The sequence below is a fragment of the Hylobates moloch genome, unplaced genomic scaffold, assembly GCF_009828535.3.
Source record: "Hylobates moloch isolate HMO894 unplaced genomic scaffold, HMol_V3 SCAFFOLD_22, whole genome shotgun sequence".
Classification (NCBI taxonomy): Eukaryota; Metazoa; Chordata; class Mammalia; order Primates; family Hylobatidae; genus Hylobates; species Hylobates moloch.
In genome coordinates, this window is record NW_026652297.1 from 3,080,162 (window position 1) to 3,094,462 (window position 14,301).

Consider the following 14,301-nt stretch of genomic DNA (forward strand, 5'->3'; position numbering starts at 1 on the left):
GGAGCAGACCTTCATCTTTGCTGTGCAGCAGCCGTGGAACAGTAGTTTCACGGTGAGGGGAGTCCTGTTTCTGGTCCCTCTCTCCATAGTGCTCCTTCTTTCAGCAAAGGGGTAAAAGGCACACTTGATTGATAGAGAGTAAGGTTATGGAGGAATTTAGTCCCACTCCACACTGGTTATTTCTTCCCATCATACGCCGCGGTGGGGAGCCCAAATGATTTGGGCACCAGAGTTTGAGAGCTTTGTGACTTTCCTCCTCTAGTTCTAAAGGATTTAAACCTGAAATCGGCTGTATTTCTCACCTGTTGGTAGACTGTATGGACTTCACTGGCTGAAGGGCCCTGAACTTGGAGGGCCCCATGTGCCTCTACTCTCAGATCTCTTCAGCCTTGCACATGAGGTGCTTCTAGTTTGAACAGAGACCCCCTCACTAGTCTAGTTCTGGACTATGGCAGTGAATAAACATGAAGGATAAACGTCTGGGCAATGTAATGACCTTGATCCTTCTTAAAACTGATGGCCTTGCATCAGCTCTACTTCAGGCGTGTGGTTTTTCATTGTCAGGATGCCAAGCCTCATCCAGAGATCCCACAAATGTCTTGAGGAATGGACCTTTTCCATAAAGCCTCCATCCTCCCATCGCACTCCCACCACTATTCTGTTCCTCCCCTGCTACCAGTGTCTGGCTCCAGGCAAAGAAAGGGATGGCTACCTTTAGGGTGGGTGAGGTCTGGGTGAGCCATGCAAGCCTTCCCCAATCTTAATATTTTCTTAAGCTTTGAGGACAGAGGTCTTCCCAGCCTGCTGTTGAGGGAAAGGGATAGGATTTAGGCATATAATAAGTTTGAGAGCCCCAAGTACCAGTGTGAAACATATAATTTGTATTCAGTTACTTCCCTGCTGCCTCCCCTGCCAATTTTCCTTTTCAGCACTTCTGTTATTAATAGGCCATCACCCTCAAGGACCAGTGCTTCTACCCATATATAACTCTCAAACTACTCCAACCAGACATGTCTTATCATTCCCAATGACTTTGAACATGACCCACCTACTCCTCAAGATCAGATGACACTTTCCTCCTTCCAGGCTTCTCCAAAGTTCTGCTTGGTGACAGGGTGCTGATAAGAGTATCTTTCCCAAGTGTTTTCTTTTCTTTTCTTTTCTTTTCTTTTTTTTGAGATGGAGTTTTGCTCTTGTTGCCCAGGCTGGAGGGCAATGGCATGATCTTGGCTCACCACAACCTCTGCCTCCCGGGTTCAAGCAATTCTCCTGCTTCAGCCTCCTGAGGAGCTGGGATTACAGGCATGCGCCACCACACCCGGCTAATTTTGTGTTTTTAGTAGAGATGGGTTTCTCCATGTTAGTGAGACTGGTCTTGCACTCCCGACCTCAGGTGATCTGCCCACCTCAGTCTCCCAAAGTGCTAGGATTACAGGCGTGAGCCACCACGCCTGGCCAGGTGTTTTATTTCTGTATTAGCAAATAGATATCTTTCAGAGCTACAACCTCTCATAATGATAATGGAGAGGACTTTAGGTGAATGGTGGGCCAGTGGGGGGGGTCTTTGGACCCCTGAACAACTTGGGGAAGAGGATGACCTATTCCCATCTGTCCCTTAGCACTCAATTTAGAATGCCAGGAAGGAAGTAGAGGGGAGCCCTCTTGTGGCAGTTGCTGAAACCTTCCAGTTCTTTTGAGGGGACGGGATGAAGAGGAGACTGAACCTGGGAGGTAAATGCTTAGCACCCAGCTCTTAGGACAAACAGCAATCCCATCTTCCAGAACATGCATAGCATCAGTCATGGACTGGCGGAAGACTTGGACCCAGGGTCCACTTCAGGATAATCTGGGCAAGGGAGCTTCCCCAATGAGCCTGTAGAAAGCCAGTGGGAGGGCTTAGGTTGGCTAAGGTGGGATGGAGGGCAAAACCCTGCCCTTCATTGCAGAGTACAGGGGCAGTGACAGAGAATGAACTTACGTGTGGGTTTCTCAGCCTTGAGGTATAAGGTCTGAAGGCTCTGGGGATTCACTGCATACACCACTTCCAGTTCAAGCGCCTAGGTTGGTTACAGCAGGAAGTTGACAAGTATGTATTTAGTATATTCGATGTTTTTAGGCATCTGCTAAGAGTAGATCAAACCACTGAACTCGGAGGGGTCTGGGGATCCATTTCCGGGATGCTGTGGAATCCTTTTGGGATATCTGTAGTGTACCACGTTGGGTAATGAGAGTTGGGGGACACCCCTTCCATTGCTGCTGCTTAGTGTAGGGAGTGGTGTCTTTGGGCAGCAGTAATACTATTAAGAAAAGCTTTTTTTTTTTTTTTTTTTTTTGAGACACAGTCTCTGTCACCTAGGCCAGAATGCAGTGGCGTGATCTCGGCTCACTGTAACCTCTGCCTCCCAGGTTCAAGTGATTCTTGTGCCTCAGCCTTTTCCGAGTTGCTGGGATTATGAGTGCACACCACAACTCCCTGCTAATTTTTTTTTTTTTTTTTTTTTTGAGACAAAGTCTCACTCTTGTCCAAGCTGTAGTGCAATGGCGTGATCTCGGCTCACTGCAACCTCTGCCTCTCAGGTTCAAGCAATTCTCCTGCCTCAGCCTCCGAGTAGCTGGGACTACAGGTATGCGCCACCATGCCCAGCTGATTTTTCTATTTTTAGTAGAGATGGGGTTTCACCATGTTGGCCAGGCTGGTCTTGAACTTGTGACCTCAAGTGATTTGCCCACCTCGGCCTCACAAAGCGCTGGGATTACAGGCGTGAGCCACCGTGCCTGGCAGCAAAGCTTCTTTTCCAGTTCTGAAGAATGTGAAGGTAGGAAAGCTAGAATCCAGTTCTCCCACTTTCCAACCCAGTAGCTGGAGAGAGTGTCATGCTGGTCACTGGGGAGTGATAGGATCCGGATGCCCGCCTTCCTCTTCAAGTTTTTCTTTCTGATTGGGTTTCCTGACCCTGATTGCTGGTATAGGTAAGAATGACTCTGAATTCCTGAGAAAAGGGAAGAGGGTTAGGACAGAGGAAATGGAATCATTTAGTCGGGTAAAGGGAGCAAAGCCACCGAAGGCAGTGGTTGGAGGTGTAGACGTGAGGAAGTTGAGTTGGGACCATTCACCATCAAGGCTTGAAGATGAGTGTCTGTTTGTGTGTGTCATGTTGGCTGTGAGTTGCAGAAGACAGTATCTGGCCTCTAGTTGAGGAGCACTTCTGGCTTCTGAGCTGAACATGGTGGAGTAGAGAGGATACTCAATCCAAAACCCTGGCTATCTATGCAGAGGGCTGACCAGTTCTACCCATGTACCCTTCCTTCCCCCACCCTTCCTCACAAACCAGGCATATTGAGAGCTATCTGGCAGTCAATCCAGGCAAGGCAGCAGGTGTGAGAATGGGCTTGTCCGCCTGGCACCTGCTTCCTCCCACCTCTACCTTCACCCCTCCAGCCCATACATCGTTCAGGGTCCTCCCAGCACAGAATTGAGTACAAGGACTTTTAAGGCTTGGAGGGCTTAGCTTGGGTCTTTAACCCACAGGAATTCTTTCTGAGTTCTGAATATAGTAATAAAGGGCACTCTTGATTTTAGGTTATACATAGGAGATGGGGAATCTGTTCTTGTCTTTGCCAAATCTTGCATTGATGGGATGATACCTCTTTGGTTAGAACAGCCATAGGGGAAGAGTGGAGGAAGGAAGTAAGTGCTTCATTCTTGGATGAATATATGCATAAACATACCTGAAAGAAAACATCTAGTCAGCTGGGGGTATGCATACCCTTGAAAATACAACACCAGGCCAGGCATGGTGGCTCAATTCTATAATCTCAACACTTTGGGAGGCTGAGGTGGGAGGATAGCTTGAGTCCAGGAGTTTGAGATCAACCTGGGCAACATGGTGAGGCCCCATCTCTATAAAAAAAAAAAAAAAAAAAAAAAAAAAAAAATATATATATATATATATATATATACAAAAAAATATATAAAATTAGGTGTGTATATGATATATATATACAATTACATGTTTTTATATATATATATATATATATTTTTTTTTTACTTTTATTTAAAAAAAATAGAGATGGGATTTCACTATGTTGCCCAGACTGGTTTCAAACTCCTGGGCTCAAGCAGTCCTCCCACTCCAGCCTCTCAAAGTGCTGGAATTACAGGCATGAGCCATTGTGCCCGGCCAAAAAAAATGTTTTTAATTAGTTGGGCATGGTGGCACGTGCCTGTGGTCCCAGCTACTCAGGAGGCTGAGGCAGGAGGATTGCTTGAGCCTGAGAGGTTGAGGCTGCAGTGAGCCGTGTTTGTGCCACCACACTGGTGACACAGCAAGACCCTGTCTCAACAAAAATCAGATTTTAAACCCAGATTTGTATATGCCAACTCAGGCTTTTACTTTATTAACAACCTGTGATAAATAAACACTTAAGAACATTTAAAGAGCAGTGTTCTGCTTATTCTTTGGCACATAATAGTCATGCAACCTTGATGAATAAATGGATGAATTAATAAACACCATTGTCTTTAATCAAGCTGGGCATGGTGGGTGCCCCATGAGTCTTGGAAGCCCAGGTACTGTGGTAGGGTTTCTCCTACACACTGACAGAGACAGCTTTAAGTGTGGAGGCTTTTCTAGCAATGGTTCTGTGATTAAGTTGTATCTCCAGCCAGGGGTGGGCCAACTCTCCTGTCTTTTCAAGAATCATCTCACCTTTCTCTGTTGTTTGGATTTCTTCTAACTTGATCCAAGGAAAAAGCTCCTTCTCTGGTCCCTCCAGGGTGCAGATGGGCTTGTGCTGCCTGTGGGTGGATATTGTGTTGAATAGTTTTGCCCTTTCCCTTTCTACTACCACCCTCTCCTACTCTACTCCTCTTCCCCTTCAGGTTCCTGAACAGAGCCTCAGACCTGGATAAGACAATAGCCTTCCACCTTCACCACCCTGTTCGAGTCTGCTGATACATCAGAGCAGTATGCTGTGCCATCCTTTTGCTTAGAAACTTCCAATGTGTTCCCATTGCCTTAGTCTGACATTCAAGGTTCTTCACAAGTAGCCTTTTTTCTTTTTTTTTTTTTTTGAGCCGGAGTCTCTCTCTGTCACCCAGGCTGGAGTGCAGTGGCGCTATCTCGGCTCACTGCAAGCTCCGCCTCCCAGGTTCACACCATTCTCCTGCCTCAGCCTCCCGAGTAGCTGGGACTACAGGCGCCCGCCACCACGCCCAGCTAATTTTTTGTAATTTTAGTAGAGACGGGGTTTCACCGTGTTAGCCAGGATGGGTCTCGATATCCTGACCTCGTGATCCGCCCGCCTCGGCCTCCCAAAGTGCTGGGATTACAGGCGTGAGCCAGTACCCAGTGAGCCGCACCCAGCCTACAACTAGCCCTTAATTCCCTCTCCAGCCACCTCTCCCTATACTTTAGCCAAATCAGTCCATTCATTTTTCCCAAACATCTGGCCCTCTGCCTTTACCTACTTTCTCACTTGTTTAAAAATCCCACTCCAAGATCTAGCTCAAGTTTCACCTCCTCCACAAAGCTGCCTGTGCCCTCTGCAACCACAAGGACTTTTATGGTTTTTCCCCACGTTGGCTCCTTTAGCTCTGTTAGCACAACTCATTTAACACCTCCCACTCATTCCCTTGTATTGCTATATATCTTGTTTATTCGTGTAATATTTAATATTAAAAATTATTTTTATAACCTGAGAAGTAACAACTGAGCAGGAAAAAAATTATTTTTATAACCAAAGTAATTTTTATTGTAAAAAAATCCAAACAATACAAAAATATACAGAGCAACATGTGGGACATTCCCCTCTCCTATTCTCTCTCCCATGCCCAAACGTAACCATCCTCAGCTATTTGATGTGCATCCTTCTAGTTCCTTTTCTAAATATATATGCTGACACATGTTTGTGGAGGGGTTAAAATATAAATGGGCTCATATCACAACTGTTATTCTGCTACTTGCTTTTTTACTTAGGGTATATATACATTTGTCTTAGAGATTTTCTATATTAGTATAATTAGGTCTTTTAATGGCTTCTCAGTATTTCATAGTATAATTTCTTCAAAATAAAACACACTGTCTAGAATCTATTATTTGGAGGGTATCGTGTAGCTAGTACTTAGCTCCAGACATGATTGCAACCTTGGCCTTGCCATCAGTTAGCTGGCTCTTTGGGGGAGATAGGAAGGGAGGAATGGGGCATACACAAATAACTGCAACAAAAGGAAAAATATAATAATGTCTACAAGTGTATGCCTGGAGCTCCTAGCTAAGAGAATCAGGACTTCACAGAGGAAATGATATTTGAGCTTAGCCTGGAGGGAGCTTGACAGGTAAAAGAAGTGTATGAGTTCAGGCACAGAGATGGAAACAGAAGATGTAGGTTTGTCTGATGCCACACCACAGTCCATGAGCAGGAAGGGAATTTGGCTCAATTCACAGACATTTACTGAGCATTGATGTATCAGACACTATACTAGCAATGAAGATTTAGAAACGAGAAACATGAGGTTCCTGTCTCTAAAAGGGATTCAGTTTAATGGAATAAAAGCCAAGTTTGGAAAAGCAGATTAGGGCTGGATGACAGGCTTTCAGTTGTCATGTCAAGGAGTTGGAATTTTATTCACATGGGCAATGTGAAGCCATGGTAGGCTTTTTAGTGGGCAGATGATAGGACTGAAACTGTAGATAGCAGCAGTATACACAGTGGTCCAAAGTAGGGAGAGGCTAGGAATGAGGGGCTTATTATTTTTTCAGACAAGGTCTCTGTCACCTAGGCTGGAGTGCAGTGGTGTGATCATGGCTTACTGCAGCCTTGACCTCCTGGACGCAAGTGATCCTCCCACCTTAGCCTCCTGAGTAGCTAAGACCACAGGTGCACACCACCATACCTAGCTAATTGTTAAATTATTTGTAGAGATAGGGTCTTGCCATGTCGTCCAGGCTGGTCTTGAACTCCTGGCCTCAAGCAATCCTCCTGCCTCAGCCTCCCAAAAATGTTGGGATTACAGGTGTGAGCCACCACATCAAGACTTTTTTTTTTTTTCTTTTCTTAAACAGGATAGAAGTTTAAAGGCCGGGTGCGGTGGCTCACGCCTGTAATCCCAGCACTTTGGGAGGCCGAGGCAGGCGGATCATGAGGTCAGGAGATCGAGACCATCCTGGCTAACACAGTGAAACCCCGTCTCCACTAAAAAAAAAAAAAAAAAAAAAAAAAAAACATTAGCCCGGTGTGATGGTGGGAGCCTGTAGTCCCAGCTACTTAGGAGGCTGAGGCAGGAGAATGGCGTGAACCCGGGAGGCGGAGCTTGCAGTGAGCTGAGATTGCGCCACTGCACTCCAGCCTGGGCAACAGAGTGAGACTCTGTCTCAAAAAAAAAAAAAAAAAAGATAGAAGTTTATTTCTGTCTCAGTTAAAAGGTGTCTGGGGTCCGTGCATGGTGGCTTACACCTGTGATCCCAGCACTGTGGGAGGCCGAGGCAGGTGGATCACCTGAGGTCAGGAGTTCAACACCAGCCTGGCCGACATGGTGAAACCCCATCTTTACTAAAAATACAAAATTAGCGTGGTGTGGTGGCACACACCTGTAGTCCCAGCTACTCCAGAGGCTGAAACAGGAGAATTGCCTGAACCTGGGAGGCGGAGGCTGCAGTGAGCCAAGACCGCAGCACTACACTCCAGCCTGGGCAAGACAGAGTGAGACTTTGTCTCAAATAAATAAACAAATAATAAGTAAACAAAAATTAGCCAGATATGCTTGCTTGACTCAGGAGGCGGAGGTTGCAGTGAGCTGAGATCACACCACTGCACTCCAGCCTAGGCAACAGAGCGAGACTCTGTCAAAAGAAAAAAAAAATGGTGAGCTGGGTGTGGTGACTGATGCCTGTAATCCCAGCACTTTAAGAAGCCGAAGGGGGCAGATCACTTGAGTCCAGGAGTTCGAGACCAGGCCTGGGCAATATGGCAAAACCCCATCTCTACAAAAAATTTAAAAATTAGCCGGGGGTGGTGGCATGCCCCTGTGGTCCCAGCTACTTGGGAGGCTGAGGCAGGAGAATCACTTGAGCCCAGGAGGCAGAGGTTGCAGTGAGCCAAGATTGCACCACTGTACTCCAGCCTGGATGACAGAGACCCCCATCTCAAAAAAAAAAAAGTATCTGGCGGCTGGTCTGAAGTTAGGCATCTCAATTGTTCACGGCCAGTTACAGATTGAACTACTCTTTCCCCCTTCTCACTACTGCACTTGACTAGTCTTTTTTTTTCCCCACAAAGAATGGGGCTTCAGATACAACTGAAAAATAAAAGTGTCTGGTGGTAGGCAATCCAAAGCTGGCATGGTGGCTCTGCAATTAACAAGGACTTATGCTTCTTTTTGCTTCACCATCCTAGCGTGCAGCTTCCATCCTTATGGTCATCTCATGGTCTAATATGGCTTCTACAGCTTAATTCATCTCATCTTCATTCCAGATAGCAGACAGAAGGAAGGAAAGATGATTGGGGGGAGAGAGAGGAGCACAGAAGGACGCTTTCTAGTTAACTCTTTAAAGGGCCTTCTTGGAAGTCCAAGACAATACTTCCAACACTTCTGTTTATGTTCTCTTGGCCAGAACTTAGTCAGTTGGCCATATCCAGCTTTAAGGGAGACTTGGAGATGGAGTTTTATGGTTTTTTTGTTTAACTTAAAAAAATCTTGATACATAATTCGCAAACAGTGAAATGCACAGATCATAAGTATACAGTTTGATAAGTTCTGATAAATGCATACAGCCATGTAACCCACATCCCTCTGAAAATATAGAGCATTTCATCACCCCTGGAAATTCCCTCCTGCTAAGGGGACTACTTTTTTTTAAACAATACAAATGAGAGATAATGAAGGCTTCTTATCCTGAGGTGGGAGGGTTGTAGCTATGGGAATGGAAGGGAAGAGCTGGAGAGTCTGTGGAAGGAGAATCCAGAGTAGACCCGTTGGATGTGGGAGATGAGAGAAGAATGAATGCTGGTAGCAGAGCCACTAACAGAAACAGGAGATAGGGAGGAAGTCTAGGTTGTTACAGATGGATTGGAAGAATGAGTACAGTTAAGACTGTTGGCTGGGCGCATTGGCTCACGCCTGTAATCCCAGCACTTTGGGAGGCTGAGGCTGCGGATCACGAGGTCAGCAGTTTGAGAGCAGTCTGGCCAACATGGCGAAACCCCATCTCTACTAAAAATACAAAAATTAGCCAGGCGTGGTGGTGGGTGCCTATAATCCCAGCTACTCGGGAGGCTGAGAGAGGAGAATCGCTTGAACCCGAGAGGTGGAGGTTGCGGTGAGCCAAGATCGTGCCATTGCACTCCAGCCTGGGCGACAAGAGTGAAACTCCATCTCAACAAACAACAACAAAAACAAAAAAAACTGTTTTAAAAAGTGAGCCAGGCATGGTGGCTCATACCTGTAATCCCAGCACTTTGGAAGGCCGAGGTGGGTGGATCACCTGAGGTTGGGAATTCGAGACCAGCCTGACAGACATGGAGAAACCTTGTCTTTACTAAAAATACAAAATCAGCCGGGCATGGTGGCGCATGCCTGTAATCCCAGCTACTCGGGAGGCTGAGGCAGGAGAATCGCTTGAACTCGGGAGGCAGAGGTTGCGGTGAGCCGAGATCGTGCCATCGCACTCCAGCCTGGACAACAAGAGCGAAACTCCTCCTCCTCAAAAAAAAAAAAGTCTAGTGGTTCACGCCTGTAATCCCAGCACTTTGAGAGACCGAGGCAGGCGGATCACCTGAGATCAGGAGTTTGAGACCAGCCTGGCCAACATGGTGAAACCCCTTATCTACTAAAAATACAAAAATTAGCCAGGCATGGTGGCAGGTGTAATCCCAGCTACTTGGGAGGCTGAGGCAGGAGAATCGCTTGAACCTGAGAGGCGGAGGTTGCAATGAGTGGAGATCACACCACTGCACTCCAGCCTGGGCCACAGAGTGAGACTCCGTCTCAAAAAAAAAAAAAAAAAAAATGAAGTCTTTACACAAACATAAATGGGTTACGTGTGCTGCCCTTTGAGAAGTTTGTTGATGAAGGAGAAAGGAAATAGTAGCACCAGAGGAAAAGATCAGGGATTTACCCTGTTCTTACAGGACAACAGCTCCTTGCTCTTTTCAGCTAGCTTTTCAAAGGACAGGGATAGGACAGGACAGCCCCCTGCCTTCTTTCGGATATTTGGATCTATAACCTCCAGAAATTCAAGCTGAAGTAGTTGGAGGTCGGAGAGGAATGAGACAACTGCCTGGGTGGGGTCTGCCAGCCAGACACTGCCAGGATAGCCACAAGGAGACAACTTAGAGGGTAGAGCAGACAGCAACCACGTTGGACTCAGGCAGTTCTGGGTTTGAATCCTGTCTCTGTCACCACCTAGCCTGATGACCTTGGGCACATCCTGAGCACCCTGTGCCTTATCTGTAAAATGGAAACAATTATGCTGACCTTTCAGGGTGGTTTTGAGGATTAGAGACTAGCTCCTGACACACAGTAGGTAATCGTAAATGGGTGCTATTATTTGGCCCAACCCACGTTATGGGACAGAACGTCTAACGGACGCGTCAGAACCTGCGCCCTCCGGATCTTGGAGGGTACAGAGGGCGCCCCTCGGCCTCCTCCCTTTCGGAGGTGGGGACAAGGTGGAGGAAGGGCTGCGGGAGGAGGAGCTCTAGCATCGCGACCCGCCCCGCCCCGTCCCGTCCAGTCTGGCCTGGGCGCCGCGGGAACGCTGTCCTAGCTGCCGCCACCCGAACAGCCTGTCCTGGTGCCCCGGCTCCCTGCCCCGCGCCCAGTCATGACCCTGCGCCCCTCACTCCTCCCGCTCCATCTGCTGCTGCTGCTGCTCAGTGCGGCGGTGTGCCGGGCTGAGGCTGGGCTCGAAACCGAAAGTCCCGTCCGGACCCTCCAAGTGGAGACCCTGGTGAGGAGATAGTCCCGACCCTCAGCCCCAGTGGGTCGAGCCTTGTGGGGTGGTAATACTGGGGATCTCAACGAACCTGGGAGCCGGGAGGAGAGGAAGTGCGGGAACTGAGTTGGGGGTGGTGCCGGGTCTAGGGGCGAGAACGGGATCTTTGGGAGAGCATCCGTGACCCCTGTAGTCCGATCGTAGGTGGAGCCCCCAGAACCATGTGCCGAGCCCGCTGCTTTCGGAGACACGCTTCACATACACTACACGGTGAGGGGTCTGGGGGGCCGGGGCGGGGCCTGGGAGGGGGCGGCGCCCTGCTGAAACACGTCAGCTTTGGCTTGGACACGTGGCAAGCGGTTCGGGAGAAGAAACTCGGGGCTCTGGGGTCCTCGAGCACGTGGCGAGGGGAGAGACGTTGCTCTTCCGTGCCTCTTTTCCCTCCTTGCTTTTCTGCCAGTTCCTACCTGGCACGGAGAAGTGCAGGGTGGAGAGATCTCCGAGAAGCGCCAGCCTTCTGGGGCTTCCTGTTCCTTACAGCGGTAAGGGGAACGCTAGGCTGCCGCTCTAAGGGGGCTGCCGCCGCCCAGCGGTCCAGGTGTGTGTTGCGCGCCTGCTGGGAGGGAGAGGGTGCTAGGTGTATGCTCTTGATGCTCTCTCCCCCCAGGGAAGCTTGATAGATGGACGTATTATTGACACCTCCCTAACCAGAGACCCTCTGGTTATAGAACTTGGCCAAAAGCAGGTGATTCCAGGTATGTGACCTGTGCCTCCCATTCCACCTCTTCCCAACCTAAGCCCTTTCTTAGCCTCTTCAGCTCCAAAGCTGCCCTAGAAATCCCCCCTGAAATGAGTAAGACCCTAGGGCTCTACCAGTTACCTCCTGAGGTTCAAACCTCACTTCTAGTACTCTACTTGTCCCAAACACTATTGGAAGCCAGAGATTTAAGAAGTGAGGGAAAGGCCAGTTGAGGATGGAGGAGGAAGACTTTGATCTTCATGTCATGGGATTTGGGGAAGGTGGATAGCTTCCAGTTCAGTTGTGTCTTCTTCCTCAAGGTCTGGAGCAGAGTCTTCTAGACATGTGTGTGGGGTGAGTATCTGGGCAGGGGTGGGCCTGGGTACCCCCTTTGCATGGGTAGAGGCTTTCTCTGCCATCCTCGCTCCTTAAGAAGCAGGAGAATGTGGAATAAAGGATCCTGCTTCCCACTGGACAGGTCCAAGTCAGTGGGACCCCTGAGGGCATTCAAAGCCTCTGTGCCTCTTGTGCTGTTGCTTTTGTTGGGAGAGTTGAGGCACATGGGGAGATGGACACCTTTGCTGTCCAGCCTGTTTGGTGTTCAGGTGGAAAAGTTCGTGTTTTGGGTGTGAAGATCCAGGGGGTTTTGCTGGAGAAGCTTCAGCTGGACTGAGGCTGCTGGCCTACCTCTCCTGCCTCTGGCTGTGACTGACATTCCTTCCCTCAGAGAGAAGCGAAGGGCAATCATTCCTTCTCACTTGGCCTATGGAAAACGGGGATTTCCACCATCTGTCCCAGGTAATCTGACTAGGACTCTCTCTCAGGCCATCAAAATACCCAGTCCCTAAGAGCTATAAGGAGCTATATACTTTGTCTGATGCTTGAGACGGTCCAGACCAAGTTTGTTTAGACAGATAGGAGTGGCTAGGGCCTCCATCTACACGGCCACTTTTTTCCTCCTCATACCACCAACGGGGACTAAAGACAAATAACCTGATGAGGCCACCTGGCATGACCTCCAGCAGCCAGTAACTTGTTAGGGAGGAGACCTGCTTGGGCCACATGGGTCTGCTGCCTGTGCCACCACCTTTCCCAGAACACTGGACTTCTTTCCTGCCCTTTTCTACAACTCTACGCTGTGTCAGCTGTACAGCCACCCCCCTTCTTCCTTTCAGCCTCCATCAGGGAAGACAGTAAAAATAATCACAGTCAAGTAATTCAAAACAAAAAGCAACTGTTAAAGCCAAGTCTACCCCATAACTTTAAAAGCCATCATTGGTCACTGCTGATGTCTATTTTTGAAGCATTGAGATGGACAGATTTCCCAAGATGCATATCTTTTGCTTTCAGTTCTAACAAATGTTCTATTAGTTAAAATGTGTTGTACTCCACAGAGTGCTGGGCTCATAATTCTTCTTCTTCTTTTTTTTTTTGAGACGGAGTTTCACTCTTGTTGCCCAGGCTGGAGTGCAATGGTACAATCTTCGCTCACTACAACCTCCGCCACCCGGGTTCAAGCGATTCTCCTGCCTCAGCCTCCCAAGTAGCTGGGATTACAGGCATGCGCCACCACGCCCGGCTAATTTTGTATTTTTAGTAGAGATGGGGCTTCTCCATGTTGGTCAGTCTGGTCTCAAACTCCCAACCTCAGGTGATCCGCCTGCCTCGGCTTCCCAAAGTGCTGGGATTACAGGCATGAGCCACTGTGCCTGGCTGGGGTCGTAATTCTTATCCTAGTTCCAGCTTAGAGGAAGGCCTGGAAGGAGGGTAGGGGGACCAAGGAGAAACTCTTTTACCCAAAGCCCTATTACCTCCCCATTCCCAGTGCTGCTTATTTGCACCTCTTCTGCCCACTCATTTCTGTTCCACCTGCCCCTTTACTTCTTAAGCAGCTTCCTCATCCTTCTTCCTCTTCAGCTCTTATGTTGAAACTCCTCTTATCTCATAATCACGTTGAATGTGCTCATTGGTTGGTTGATTTTTAAAAGTCTAGTTTAAATCCATTTAATTTCAGCCCTGCAAAGACTCTGTCCGTGTGGTTATTTGGAAATATGATAAATTAGTAGTTAGTATAGAGGGTTCTCCCACTTACAAATGGAGAAGAGCCTGTACGTTTCATATTCACAGAAAGTTTTCCTGCATTCAAAGACTTGTCACTGGACCCAAGCCACATGTGTAGTTGGGGTCAACATGATTATCACTGGACTCTGCTCGTAATCCTCCTCTACTCTTGTCTAAAGGAATTCAACCCCACGTTTAAACCTTGTCAGCTTCATAGTTGTTGGCTTTGCTGTGGCCTACGCTCCCTATTTTCATTCAGATTCTGAGCCCTGGATAAAATGCAGAGAGTCTAACCCTCTCCACCCCTCTGCCTCTCCAGCGGATGCAGTGGTGCAGTATGACGTGGAGCTGATTGCACTAATCCGAGCCAACTACTGGCTAAAGCTGGTGAAGGGTATTTTGCCTCTGGTAGGGATGGCCATGGTGCCAGCCCTCCTGGGCCTCATTGGGTATCACCTATACAGAAAGGCCAATAGACCCAAAGTCTCCAAAAAGAAGCTCAAGGAAGAGAAACGAAACAAGAGCAAAAAGAAATAATAAATAATAAATGTTTAAAAACTTCTTTGC

The 14,301-nt window shown here is 48.1% G+C and overlaps 1 protein-coding gene across 3 annotated transcripts; it reads left to right on the plus strand.

The window, feature by feature from the left end:
- The first annotated feature begins 9,709 nt into the window (after positions 1–9,709).
- FKBP11 (FKBP prolyl isomerase 11) lies at positions 9,710–14,296 on the plus strand. 3 transcript variants are annotated; one of them, XM_032144189.2, is made up of 6 exons: positions 9,710–10,949; positions 11,139–11,204; positions 11,602–11,689; positions 11,994–12,027; positions 12,401–12,471; positions 13,994–14,296. In XM_032144189.2, the coding sequence occupies exons 1-6, from the start codon at positions 10,824–10,826 to the stop codon at positions 14,269–14,271; spliced, it is 663 nt and encodes a 220-aa protein (XP_032000080.1). In that variant the 5' UTR covers positions 9,710–10,823; the 3' UTR covers positions 14,272–14,296. The 3 variants fall into 3 exon arrangements, with proteins under 3 accessions (XP_032000080.1, XP_032000081.1, XP_032000082.1); XM_032144190.2 differs by having other exon boundaries at positions 14,054–14,296; XM_032144191.2 differs by lacking the exons at positions 9,710–10,949; positions 11,139–11,204 and adding an exon at positions 11,232–11,476 and having other exon boundaries at positions 14,054–14,296.
- Positions 14,297–14,301: the final 5 nt, after the last annotated feature.